Raw genomic sequence first — 14706 nt, 5'->3', positions numbered from 1 at the left:
CTGATGATACAATGGTTCATGGAAGTTTCAGCGAGTTAGAAGTGCTAACCTTTACATCTTGCAAAAACGTGTTTTTAAAAACCAGAATCTCTAGACCAGATTTTGCAGAACTAGGAATACATCCGGATGGCCTATTTAGGCCTATAAAGTCTAAATGTCTATTATGTAAAATGGCAGTGAAAAACCCTTTAGTCTGATTTTTTAAACAGAAGATACACATGCACAGGGATTTGAAAATTATATCTCACATAGGCTTTCTCCAATTCTTCTTAAATATATATTTCTTTTTCTCTTTCACTATTTATTGCTCTCATGACCTGTCATGATCTTCCTATCAGATGGCCTTTTGAATTCATCGCTGGTCTCAAAAGGATGATGTAACATTTTGGGAAAAATATACAAAACACCAATGACAAGCTGGATGTCAATATAGCAAATATCTCCATAGCCACCATGTACTTGCCCTTGGTGCTCAGGTAGGCTGGAATAAAAGAGATCCATACACTAAGGAAGGCAAGAATGCTGAAGGTGATAAACTTGGCTTCATTAAAGGTGTCAGGCAGTTTTCTTGCTAAGAAGGCAACTATGAAGCTGATGATGGCCAGAAGGCCAAGATATCCCAGCATACACCAAAAAGCAAGTGAAGAACCTTCATTGCATTCTACTATTATGATCCAAGGCTGGGTATGGATGTTATTTTGTGAGAAAGGAGGGGAGATTAATAACCAGGTGACACACAAAATAGTTTGAAGGAGGCTACAGATAGAGATGATCATGTAAGACAGTTTAGGTCCAACCCATCTTCGCAATTTACTGTTGGGTTTAGTTGCATTGAAGGCGATGACCACCATGATGGTTTTGGCTAAGATGCAAGAGACACAAACAGCAAAAGTGATACCAAATGTAGCCTGACGGAACAGACATTTGTCTGGGGTTGGGTATCCAATGAAAGCCAATGAGCAGAGGAAGCACACAATGAGAGACAGGAGCAAGAGGTAGCTCACTGAACGATTGTTGGCTTTGACAATGGGGGTGTTTCTGTGATGGAAGAAAATTCCAAGAATGACAGCAGGAATCATGGAAAGTATAATGCTGATTGCTGCCAAGATGAATCCTAGCTGTTTATCATAGGCGAGGAAGTCCACATTCTTTGGGATGCATTCATCGTGATTGTCGTTGGGCCACTGATCCCAAAGGCATTTTGTGCACTCCAATGAGTCTGGAAGAATATACCCAAAAAGATTCAAACCTTTCTCTTGTTATTTTGATTTTGTAGCAAAGATATTATTTTGTGTTTTTTTGTTTCATCCACTTACCAGTAAGGTTAGAAATTTCCCCTAGAGGGCAGGGTACACACTGGAAACAGCATACAGGCTTTCCTTCTACTGCAGATTTCCAATAGCCAGGCAGGCAGCTAGAACTGCATACTGAGACAGGGACCTCAGCATAGAAAAGTAATTGACATTATTAGAAAAATAAATATGTAAGTAATGCTCTGTCAAGGTTGATCCTATTGAGCTTTGATATGATTACCCTAAGATGTGTGACTACAGTGTAAATCTTGATCAGACCACCGGCTGTAACCATTTTTATTCCAATGGCTGTAAAAATCCTACTTTTCATATTTTTGACTATCACTCATTCTGATTGTAGATAGATATCTAGCACTGGCAGACAATTGCTCATAAAGTACCTGACTCACAACATTTTCTTTTTAGTCTGCCGTCTTCATGGAAAGTCACAGCTTGCCTTAAGTAGGACACAACTACAGTGAGAAAAATCTTTATAAATGTGTAACATACTTATTAAATATTTGTATTATATCACATTGCAGTGAAGTTATTATAAGATAATAAATCATTATAATATTGCCAAACTAATTATTGGGGATCTGAGTAAGTAAACTGTGTGCCACAAATTCATACAGTCAATATTAATACCTGTTTTATCATAATGACTTATATGTGATGTCCACAGAATTACATTAGACACATCGATTTACTGGTATGTTACATGTCAACCTTGACGAATGTGTGGGAATTAAAACGCACCAGCAAATCTACGCTTGCATTCCACTTTTCTAGTAGCCTACAGTTTGTTACCCATATAAGTAGCAACAGAACAGACAAGTCAATACCGCATTTATTGCCTGAATCAAAGGACTCATGTTTGTGGTGGAGAACAAATGTTTAGGGGCCATTTTACTATGGAAAGTGATAGAGAGCTGTGTTGATACTCAACTACCTTTACAAATTTAGTGACACCTTCTAGTGGTTGAATATCAAAAGATTCTGGAGCACACTTAGAAAGTGCAAAATGCCCCTGAGAATTGTTTTTATGCTGGATGGTGTCCCTTCCTGCACAAAAACAATCCTGCCTGCAACATGACGCAAGGGTGCTTGCATTGCGATTGGGCAGCTACAAAGGGCAGTACTGTTGAATAACTTTATTCAGCTGTTTACTTAAAACCATCAAAGTATACAAATACAATCAAGACTTAGGTTTGAAAACAATTAAACAAGATAAAGTCTTCAGTCATATCTAAAATGGGTATAAAAAGTGCGTGGCTAAAATTCTAAAAACAATAATCAAACAAGCATTGTGTAAATCATCATGCATTTAAAAAGCACAACAATAGGAAAGCATGTGATCATTCTTTTGATTACAGCGTGCAATTAATTTGTGCCGATAGATCAATTTTCATAATCACAAGGGTTAATTTTGATAATAATGATCAGCGCCAGCTATGTGCAAAAACTTTTGTCTTTTGATCCAGAACGAGAGTAAGAAGTGATTGACCACATAGACTATTGGTCCTGTAGTATCAGTTTTCAGGATTCTGTAGGCAACATGGTGTTGCCTAGCTCCAATGTTTAGGCAGGTCGGTCATATCCATCTCCTACGGATCTTTTGATATTTTATACAGAAAAATAGATATGCTCTTCTGTCTTCTTTGTTTTGGCACATGTAGGGCAAAGTTCTAGCGATACATCTGTGGCCCGGTTGCCATGAAACAGTAGTAGGAGATTATCATACCTAAATATAACATATAAACTTTTTACAAGTGGTTGTGTGATTTCATTCAGGAAGGGTTCAAAGGAAGGGCATGGCTTAGCACATACAAATTGTGAAGTTAATTGGCCTTTTACTGACCTCTTGGCGTAGCGCTCTTCCACGGCCACCCAATACCTAATCTTCAGTTTTGAAAAATCTTCTCTACTTGCCTTCTCTGGATGCTCCCATAATTCTGTCATACCAAGTGTTGGCAACCAAATTGCAACATGCTTAAACCAAGGTATACTTTTGGAGCCACTAATCTTCAAAACCTCCTTCAGAGAATTACAAGAATCAGAAAACTGCGGTGTTGTCCACAAGTGCAGCCAATACAATAAAGGTTTCAATGAGGCCATATCACCAATTCTGTTTGTCCTTAGGTCAAAAAACAGTGGGATTAAGGGAGTGGTAATAGGTACTGAGATGAGTGATCTAGCAAAGATATTTTCAGATGTCGTCAGTTTATTTGTATTTATATACCCCCATATCTCTGCCCCATACAAGGCACCACTCTGAGTTTTTGCTCAATACACTTCTAATGTTGGGGTCAGTGATTGAGTATGAGACTGCCTGTAATATCTCAGTATTGATTTTGACCTGTGAATGAGAGTTAAATGGCTCTTTTCCAATTGTTGCTCCCAGCCAAGTGTATTGCTCAGTCTTATCCACAAATAATCAAAGCTTTTCACCCGCTCTAAAGGTACCAATGCGATCCTGACCTCTCTTGATTTGCCCTTGGTTTTTCCAAATACCATAAATTTGGTTTTGGCAACATTAAGTTCTAAACTCCTGCTCCTGCAGAAATCCAAAAACGTATCCACTAAGATTTGCAAGCCCATTGGGGTTGTGGAAATAAGTAAAGAATCGTCTGCAAAGAGCAGGATTGGGACCTTTGTGCCAGTCATGACAGGAGAGTCATTCCTGCAGTCCAATAAGCTGCCGGCCACATAATAAATAAACAAAGAAAATAATGTAGGAACAGTAATGTTCAATATGGTAAATATAGGGAATTTCTGCCATTTCAACTCTCATGCATTGCAGCATGGTGACTTGCTGCATTGTGTTGCATGAATGATAAATATAGACCTTTGTTTACATATTACCCAGAAATACTGCTGCTGCAGGGTTGACTAGATTCAATTCAATACCAATTGTATATTAGCAGAAAAGTGAACGGATTGCTTCAATGCTTTTTTCCAAGTTTCAGAATCGAGATGGAACCATCACTTCCATGGATGTACATTTTTAGTCATAATATTATCTTCCTGTTTTACATTGTAAATATTTATTTTTGTGCCTTGGGCAGTCAATTTCTGATCTAAATGTTAGAAAGAAATATAAACAGAGCCTTACAGTGATTGGTTAATCGAAGGATAGTTTATGGCCAATAAACGGGCTAATGTTGGCTAAGTCCCTGATCCAGAATTTGACAGATGATGCTCCGTCCAATAGGATGGCGGAGGACATTACCTCTGTCATCCTAATGGAGTACTGTCCATCAAATTTAGAGATGAACTCTGGCCCAGCGATCAACTTTGTACATATAAGCAACCACCATCACATTGTGCAAAATGTTTAGTGCATAGCCAGACTTCATCACATTTTTAAATTGCTTTTGTTTTTTAAACAAACTCACAAAGCTGGAGTTTGTGTAAAAAAATACAACTAATAATCCCCAAACCCTGCAATTTTTCTGTCCCCCACTGCAAGGTTTTTCCTGGCGGATACAGACAGAAGAAAAGACAATACACCATCCACTCTATATAGGTTGTGCAGTGCAAACCATTTCCTCTGACGGCACCAATTCCATTGAGCCATTGAAGCTAGCATTTCTTTGACAGAGTCAATAGGATTTCTTTCAACTGAATATTTAAGGCCCACCCATCTCTCAATTGGGCGGGTGGACCGAGAGTTTGGTGCCACTTTTACAACAGAATACTTTGTCTGGCAAATTCTAAATCAGGTTGTGTAATCTCAATTATTGTTAAAGGACAGGATGTCAGTTGTGTTCTGCTGAAATAATGCTGCCTTCATGGGTACATTGAGGAGTTGTTTCCACATCAATTATGACTATACAAAATTACTGTTTTTCCAGAGATTTCGGATATCAGAATATGGTGTGTGTAGGTGATGGAACATATGCAGCAAACGTTTGGTTTCCTATCATAGTCAATTATGGCATTCAATCATGTGCCAAATTGAATAGATCATTTCCCCTGAATCGTAGATTTTGATTAATATAGGCCCAATATCGTCTAGGAATCAATGATCTTTACATGTTCCTAAACCCTTCATGTCCTATTGATCCTAAATCCTCTATTCTGATCTGTTCCTGACCTTGAGATAAATTCAGCGTCTATCCTACAAGGTTTAGGAATACTATACATATTGTAAATATATTTTTGGGGTTGCATAGGGAGAGGGAGAGAAACGGTTGTCATTGTACACTGGTTTATTAGTAAGAATGTGGGTGGTGGGTACAGTTTCACTGTGGCAAGTCCTGATTTGTCCTGTGCCTTACCTGTCTGCTCTTTGTAGGCCACTGAATTGCCATGACATTGATGAGCAGGGACTCTCCTGGTGGAGCACTGGAGTCATAGCTGCCAACTTTCACATGGGTTATGGTGTCTTCTTCATTCATCTGCCAGTTGATGATATCATACTGAGCAAGAGGATTTCCACTCTTGTCAAAATCCACTGGATCCCCTGTGGCTGTCTTATAGTGCACATTCTGGATGTAGTGAAGAAGCTGATTGATGAAAAAGTGAAATATAATTCCCAGGGCATTCCAAAACAACCAGCCTGAGCTACATCAGTGGTTTACATCATTGCTAGTACACCTTTTTAAATATTTTTGTTAAATTGTTTTTTAAGAAAACTGATCAAATTTGCTTGACTTCACAAAATCCCCAAATATATTTTTTAACTTTGGAAGCTTTCTAAACTACGAGGTTGGCAAAGTTAAAAAAAATGGGGACAGACATGTGGCCCTGCGCTGCATCAGGAACAGTCCTCCTGCCCTGTCATTCAAGGAGCTCACCACTCTGCAATCGTTTAGGTGTTTTCTTTAGTGATGGCAAGATCAATCTTATTTTCGATTTCTGGAAGTCAGTGGGTCAAATTTCTGGAAGCATGGAAGGAAACTTGTGTGAAGCCAGATGACAGTGATCGCGTCTTTGAACTGACACTGAGATGGCAATTAAAACACTGTTTTCCAACCGCATAATGTCCTCTCCTTATGGGTTGGCACTTCCAGTTTTTAGACAATGTTGGCCTTGGATTAAGCTTGTAATTTTGCACTTTCACAAAAGGTGCATTTTGCCAAGTACCTGTGCATGCCTAAAATTCCACCCCCTACTAGGCTTAAGCATAAGTATATCTGCTGTATTTGCAATTAAGGTTTCATGGCAAAATCATAGCTTGTGCGGCCTCCTCCATTTACCACAATTCACTGCATATTGTACTACAACATAGAGTCCCCAGAGGGCTTGTCAAAGTGAATATATTACATGAAATTTGAGCCCATACAGATATTAATTTGCAAACCAGCACATTAATTTTGCACATATGTCCATTTGCAAAATGTGTTTATTTCCAATCATCAAGCAGTTTGAAAGAACATTGCTGTAAATTATGGCTACATCTATGAAATGATCATTATTCGGTACACAAGGCCCCATCAAAACAAGGCAGATAATCATTGGCTTGAATTATTTAAGTAAAGAAAGCACATTAAATCACATTCTTACCTGCCATGGTTCAAATTTGAAGATTTCTGCACAGCTTTCCTGAAGGAAAGGACCATCTCCTTGTCTGCAGCATAGCAGATCGTGTAAAGCCAAGGCAATGGTGTACACAGCAGTGTAGACATTGTAAGTGACTCTTAAACTGGTAGCATCATTGTAGTCAGTTTGGAGGGTGTCCAATTTCTCTTCACCTGTGCAGAGTTTTGTTTCATTATCCCAGGGACCAATGTGAACCTTTTGGTCCATCCACTTACAGTCAAATGCCTGTTCCCAGAATACCCTGAGTAGAACATCATTTGAAGACCGCAGTGGGAGGATGCTGTTGAGAAATTCATCAAAACCAGGCATTTGACCACTGTGAATTGCAAAGCCAATGGTGCCATTGAGGATGTTGGAAAACTTCTTTTCTGATAAAAGAGGGGAGGTTGACCAAGACTCACTGGCAATCCAGATTTTACCAGTCACATTTTCTCTCCTTACCTCTTCAACAATAGGTAAAATTTCTGAGTCAAGTGAGAAGATGACAATGGCTTTGGCAGTTGTATTCTTAATCACTTGTACAATGTGAAAAGCATTTCTGTCTGCTCGGCTCAACATTATGTTTTCAGAAAAGGCAACACAAGCCCCAGCTGAGTCAAGCTCCTGCTTTAAGATTTCGATGCCCTGCTGCCCATAGTCACTGTCGTCAGCCAGAAGCCCAACCCAGGTCCATCCAAAGTGTATCAGCAACTGTGCTAACCCACGGGATTGAGAGTCATCACTGGGAATCGTCCGAAAAAATGCTGGGAACTGCTTCCGATCACTCAAGAGAGGACTTGTTGCAAAATAGCTTATCTATTAATAAGAGAGAACTTGCAAGGTGTCAGTGAGTTTACAAAGCCTTAGGGACCAAAAAGCAGATTTCAAAAGCTCCTTAAAATTAAATGATTTAATAGCTGACTCATTGTGTTTACAGACACTGATAATATACTAACAGTTAATGGAAATTAGGACATGGATAACTTAAACTATAAACTCAGTGCAAGCTCATTTCTGTTGATCGAATTTGTAAGCTGTTTCTTTCCTCTTTCTGTGGTACCTTAATTGTCCTGAAGATTGGTAGAGACAGATATGATATTGTTTGAATAGAGTTTAGCATTCACAGTTAGTTGTATTAGGGCTCGATATTTGAATCTACTTTATGACCACAAACACTCTGATTGTGAGTTTACAACTGCCTAATAGGTTTTTCCATATATCAAAAACATGTTAGGAGTCTATAAACATGTAATAAATCCTTAATTGGAATTGTAACTCCATACCGATGTATTATTTGAAAGACACATGTTGTAGATGCCCCGTCCAAATTCAGATCAATGTTTTGTGACCAAAATCCAATAGCAAAACATTGCAAAGTTACAGACCCCAGAGCTGGTGTGATAACCCATTCATAAAATGGTAGGGGTCCCCTTGGGGACCGATGCCAACATCTAACCAAACATTTCAAAATAGGAAATACAGCCATATTTCCTTTAAAGAAAATTGGCTGCAGTAAAAAGAAATTTACTTTATTTAAATTCCACCTCAGACATTGTGGTCTGCTGACCCCAGTTCTCCTACTGACACTGCCGACAAACCTTCACCATCTTCTGCACCCCGACAGCTGCCACGTCCACACCGGATGCCAGCACCCCCAAAACCCTGAGGTGCATCCTCCTCAATGTGCACTCCCTGCACAGACATGCTGTAGAGATCTGGGACCTCCTTGACACCCTCTCACCAGAAGTCACCTTCATCATGGAAATGTGGACAAACCACACCACCACCCCCGACATCGCCACCACCATCCCCGACGGATACAAGATCTAGAGGAAATACCGTCCCAACTGCCCAGGAGGAGTACTCACCATTACAAACAAGAGCTCCCTTCAACTCCCCATCTCCAGCACTAGTGACCCCCGTCCACCACAGAAATCCTACAATTCCAGATACATACCTGCCCCACAATGACCCTATGTGGCACCCTTGCCTACAGACCCCCCAGACCTCGAACCGCATTCACCACTACCATTGCCGACCCCATCACACCCCACACCATCTCCTCCATGGACTACATACTCATCGGAGACCTCAACTTCTGCCTTGAAAACCTCAGTGACCCCAACTCCGTGACCCTCCTGGACAACCTTGCCAACCTCGAACTGAAACAATTCATCACCACCCCTACCCACAAGGCAGGACACAACCTCGATCAGATCTTCTCAGGAGGTAACAACATCCGCTTCAGCCACACCACGCAACCCAACTGGATGGACAACCATTGCATACACTTTCACATTGACAAACTCACCGCCCCCAATCCTGCACCACGCCCTCTGCAAAGGAACTGGAGCAAGGTCACTGAGGAGCACCTCCATTCTACCCTCAACCAAAATGCCCCCCAACTCGAACAATGCAAACTCCGCAGCCAAAGAACTTCACAGATGGATCACCAACTGCGCAGACAAGCTCACCCCCCTCCGCAACCCCAACAGACAGTGCCCCATGAAGGCCACCTGGTTCACCGTTGACCTCTAAGAAGCCAGACACACCTGCAGACATCTCGGGAAGAATTGGAGAAACAACAAAACTTCAGGAGACCACACCACATACAAGTACGCCATGACAGAATACCACCTACTCATCAGATCCAACAAAAGGACCTTCATCCAAAACAAAATCCATGCCAATGCCAGCAACACCAAGGATCTCTTCAACATTATTCAGGAATTCACCAAGCCCCCCAGCAAAGCCACAGACATAACACCCGCCCAGGACCTCTGCAACAAACTCCTACTTCCACCTGAAAATAAGATCCCTCTACGACAACTTCATCGAACAGACTTCGAATACCGAATCCACTCCTCCCCCCAGCAATGGCAACCAGCCCACCATCTCCCTCTGGACCCCGGCCACCACCGAAGACACTTAATCGCCCATGAAAGGCATTCGCTCAGGAGCCGCCACGAACCCCTGTCCTCCACACATCTTCACCAGAGCCGCTGCTACCATTGCACCTGAGCTACGATGCGCCATCAACACCACCTTTGAAGGCGGCACATTCCCTGAAGATTGGAAAAGAGCAGAAGTCAAGCCCCTCCTCAAGAAGCCCTCAGCAGAACGGATGGACCTCAAAAACTACAGACCCACCTCGCTCTTCCCTTTTGCTCCAAAGTCACTGAGAAGATCGTCAACATCCAACTAACAAAATTCATCGAAGAGAACTCCATCCTCGAACCCTCCCAATCTGAATTCCGCAGAAACCACAGCACGAGACCACCCTACTCGCCACCACAGATGACATCCGCACCCTCCTCAACATAGGCCACACCGCAGCCCTGATCCTACTTGACCTCTCTGCAGCCTTCAATACCATCTCTCACCGCACTTTCACCGCCAGAACCCATGACACCGGCATAAAGGGAAATGCCCTCGACTGAACCCAAAGAATCAGACTTCAATCCTTCCTCCCTGAACCCACAGAGATCAACTGTGGAGTACCCCAAGGATCATCGCTCAACCCCATGCTCTTCTACATCTACATGGACTCCCTCGCAGCCATCATCAGACAGCAGGGACTCAGCATAGTATCCTATGCCAACAACCCCTAGCTCATCCTTTCCCACACCAAGGACCCCCTCACCACCAGACTCAGCTTCCAGGAAGGAATGAAGGATGTTGCATCCTGGATGAGCAGCAGCTGCCTGAAACTTAACTCGGAGAAGACAGAAGTCCTCATGCTCAGACCATTACCCTCTGCATGGAACAACACCTGGTGGCCCACCGCCCTTGGCAGCCCCCTGCCCCCACAGACCACACCCAGAACCTTGGCATCATACTCGACTCATCCCTCACCATGACCCGACAGATCACCGCCATTGCCTCCCCCTGCTTCAACACCCTCCACATCCTTCGCAAGACCTTCAAATGGATCCCCCCGAATCAAGAAAGACCATCACCCACACACTCACAACTACAGAAACACCCTCTAAACTGGGATCAAGAAATCTCTGCTCTGCAAGCTCCAAACCACACAGAACACCGCAGCCAGACTCATACTCTGCATCCCTCGGCACAAACACATTACCCAGCACCTACGAGACCTCCACTGGCTCCCCTTCGAGAAGATACTCACCCATGCCTACAAATGCCTCCACAACACCGGACCCCAATATCTCAACTAAAGAATCTCCTTCCCTGTACCCAAGAGCCATCCGCAGAGCCAGAATGGGTGGAAGAGCCTTCTACTACATTGCTGCAAAATCCTGGAACGTGCTCCCAATCAACATCAGATATGCCCCAACTCTTCATATCTTCATAAGGACCCGCAAGACCTGGCTCTTCAACTGACCGGAGCTGCACCCCCTCTCCAGCGCATTGAGACCCTTATGGGTGAGTAGCGTGCTTCTCAGTTCCCTGATTGATTGAATTTATGTTGAACCCTGTTGTATAAGGCCTTTGATCCCTTGAGATAACACCAATGGAACTCAAACCTGCCCCACAGCACCCCTTTAGAAACCTCATAGGGATCAACAACCCTTACTAAGGGGGGGGCAGAATATTCCCTAATTTACATTGACAGTAGACCAACAGAGATTTATCGAACAAGAGTGCCTATATCAGCCTGTTTCTTACAACAGATATGCCAAGTTGCCCAGGGAAGACTGGGAAACAGTGAAGCATACATGCATGAAATCAGGAGGCTGCGGGTATGAAACTATGAAAAAAAATATACACACAAAACATCCATAATTGTTCCTATGTGTTTCCAGTTCCTAAACACATAGGACATGTAAGGATAGAATAGCTTTGAGAGATGCAGACTTTGTGTTGCACTTGCCTGAGGCATCCTGTATAGACCCAAAACATGAGCCATGAGGATTGATCGTGTAGAGCCCGCATCACCCACAATTCCTGCCAGTGGCTTTTGTTTCAGACACCGATAGTTCGCAGCTGAAAATCTTTGTCCAGTCAGTATCCTCAGCATTCCCTCGAGGGCCAGATGCGGGGCAAAGCAGCAGTCATAAATCTCAAATCCCAAGGTGACATTTGGTAAAAGGTCTGGGTTTAGATTGATCTCTCCTATGGCGAAGAGCATGGCTTGGAGCCACTGATAGTTCTGGTGTCCAATCCTAGGTTGTGAAAAACATTGGAACCATAATTAATGTCCTCAAATTTAGAAGAGTTTGCAGAAAAAGAAATATTCATAAAAGCCTTAGTTATGTCACAAACTTATTTAAGTCTAAAGCACATGGCATATGCTTCAATAAGTTATTTATATCACCAAGATCACAAGTTATAAAATATATGAAGGGAAGATTCCCAAGAACTTGATGAGGTTGGGGGCTATTGCATGAAACCTCCGTTTAGTTAATTTATTCGCCAAAAATCTCTTACACTTCTTTCTTGTGCAACAAAAATGTATGCCTCTTTTATTTACTATCAGTTTAACCAATACATTAATAATTAAAAATCTACTTAAAAAATATTTATTTCTAATCAATTCACCCCTTGATGTCTAAAGACGTCAGATCAAAATCTTGACAACGCCACTCAGGCATCTTTCTACCTAGTCCTGTCTTATCACATTCACATTTGGCTGTGCCAGTACAGTTTTCTCTCAAATCCATGGGTGCACTTTTGTAACAGAGTAGCCTATGTACCTAAACGTGACTTGTTCTCTTCAAAGCCTTAGAGCATATTTATCAAGGGTTTTGCTTCACCCTTGCACCACGCAAGGGGGTGCAGTGTGACCAAAATCTTTAATGAGATTTATGAAGCCAATCAAGGCCACCTTGCATGGCCCTAAGTGGCGTGGTTAATCCCGAGTATTACAGAGGAGCGCAAGTCGCTGCCTTGTGTTACTCTGCCTCAGGGAGGCATTCCATGGGAGAAGTGTGGGTGTTCCCATGCATCCACCTATATTTTCTGAGGTTTTGCCAGTTTTACCAAATACTGGTAGACCTAGGAATGCATCAGAATGCAATGCGTTCCCAGCGGAGGTGAAACAAGGACAAATATCTTAATTTCTCCCTATTTTCTTTTTTGCCGCACATGTAGAAAGGTGAAAAAGACTCAGGATTATTTTTGTGCAGGAAGGTGTCCCTTCCAGCACAAAAACAATCCTGCCTTGCATTGGCACTAGGCAGCAGTTTGTGATAGATATGGCGCATTCCTGCCCTCTCCCTTTCATGCAGTGCAGCACAGCACAGCAAGATGTCTGCCTGCATTGTTTTGCATGATAAAGATAAATACAGCGCTTAATGAGGATATGCTTGCCCTAAGTCATGATAGAGTTGGAAATGTTCCCACAAAAACCATCAAATGAGTTGTAGAAACAAAGTAATGATAAAGATGATGGAAATTATTGAGAGGTCAAAAAGCAGCATCAACAAATTTAAGACTGTACTGGTATACCTGCCCTAAGTCATCATAGGGTGGACAATCTGCCCACAAGAAGCAAACATTGAGTTATAGTAACCATGTCCTGATGAAGTCTATGGAAATGATGCTGTAGCTGAAATGCTGCATCAACAGGTTTGAGAGGAAACTGTGCTAGTAGATTCTATTTCGTTAAGAGTGTACAAGCAAGCAAGAACCCAAATGTGAACGTCATCAGACAGGATTGGTTAGAAAGAAGCCTGAATGGATTTACTAAGATTCTGATTTGATAGATGTAGACTCAGAGGCCTGCGTTGTTTGCAAAGAGATGTTTGTTTTTGTAAATAAGATTTTTATAGATCAATGTATTTGTTAAACTGATAATAGAAAATAAACACAGACGTACTTTGAAGCACAGAAAATACTTTTGAGCCGTTTTGGTGAGCAAATTAAATAGCACCAAAACAACACACACAATTACAGTAGTAACACTACACCATAATAACCCATCAGAAATCCAATACAGCAACACAAAAACCACAAACAACATAATGTAATTCAAAATCAGACCACAACAAACACAAAACACGTGCCAATACAACACACCATCATAATTCAAGAACACATCAACACAACGTAATAATAACAAAAACGCACTTATACAACACACTAATGCATCAACATAACCCACCAACTGAACACACCAGCAACACAGGAATCAACATACAGCTAACCAAAACGTACCATACACAAAAGTATCAGAATATTGAAACAATACAGCATAAAACAACAAGGACTGTGCCGTATATTACATTTTCCCAGCTATTTATCTGACCATACCCCAGGTCTTTGAAACAAAACTGAACAATTGTTTATTTGCCCCTGCATGACTTTGCTGCTTTTAAACATACTCCTTTCTGCCCCTTCCTATGTGTACAGTTTTGCCTGCAGCTTGTGTTTTTAAATGATAGCCCCTATGGTAGCTTCAATGTAATTTTTGGCACGCAGAACCAAAGTTGCCTTTTTGTCTTAGGACTATCATAAGGGGCATATTCTCGAGGATTTATTGCCGAGTTAGCTGCACTTTATCACAGCCAACGTGGCGATGGATTTATATCCCTATTCACAAGATGGTGCTAACAGCCGATATCGCCAGTTTCCCTGCGATAGCAGCCGCAAAAAACATTGCCACGGATGACACCGGCAACTAACGCTAATGAGATGCAGAGTAGGCGTTCCTATGCAAAAACCCACAATAACACCACTTTGCAATATTCCCAATGACCAGCCAGATGGGCGATAAGATCCCAAAACAGGTGAGAAGGGATTAACACCTGCTCTTACCTGGTGTTAAGTCGGATGACAACCTGCACCACAAAAGGGAGCCCAGCCCAGAGACACACCTGAAGAACAACAGATGCCATGGTGCTACTGATCTTGCAGCTCGGAGCCCCAAGAGGGCCACAACACCCACCGCCACAACACCCAGGCCTGCCACACCCCCCGG

At 42.2% G+C, this 14706-nt stretch overlaps 1 protein-coding gene across 1 annotated transcript in view; it reads right to left on the bottom strand.

Annotated features, from left to right (window-relative positions):
- Positions 1-320: 320 nt before the first annotated feature.
- Positions 321-14706, bottom strand: part of LOC146782707 (extracellular calcium-sensing receptor-like) — a 35798-nt gene continuing 21412 nt past the window's right edge. The window contains exons 2-6 of the mRNA XM_085637196.1: positions 11659-11950; positions 6804-7634; positions 5576-5803; positions 1317-1440; positions 321-1219 (exon numbers count right to left, since the gene is read on the bottom strand). Of these exons, the coding sequence (XP_085493322.1) occupies positions 321-1219; positions 1317-1440; positions 5576-5803; positions 6804-7634; positions 11659-11950 (2374 nt within the window). The remainder of the gene's footprint in view (positions 1220-1316; positions 1441-5575; positions 5804-6803; positions 7635-11658; positions 11951-14706) is intronic.

Source organism: Triturus cristatus, chromosome 12, assembly GCF_964204655.1.
Source record: "Triturus cristatus chromosome 12, aTriCri1.1, whole genome shotgun sequence".
NCBI lineage: Eukaryota > Metazoa > Chordata > Amphibia > Caudata > Salamandridae > Triturus > Triturus cristatus.
Note: the sequence above shows the minus strand (reverse complement) of the source record. Positions and strands in the feature narration are given on the sequence as shown.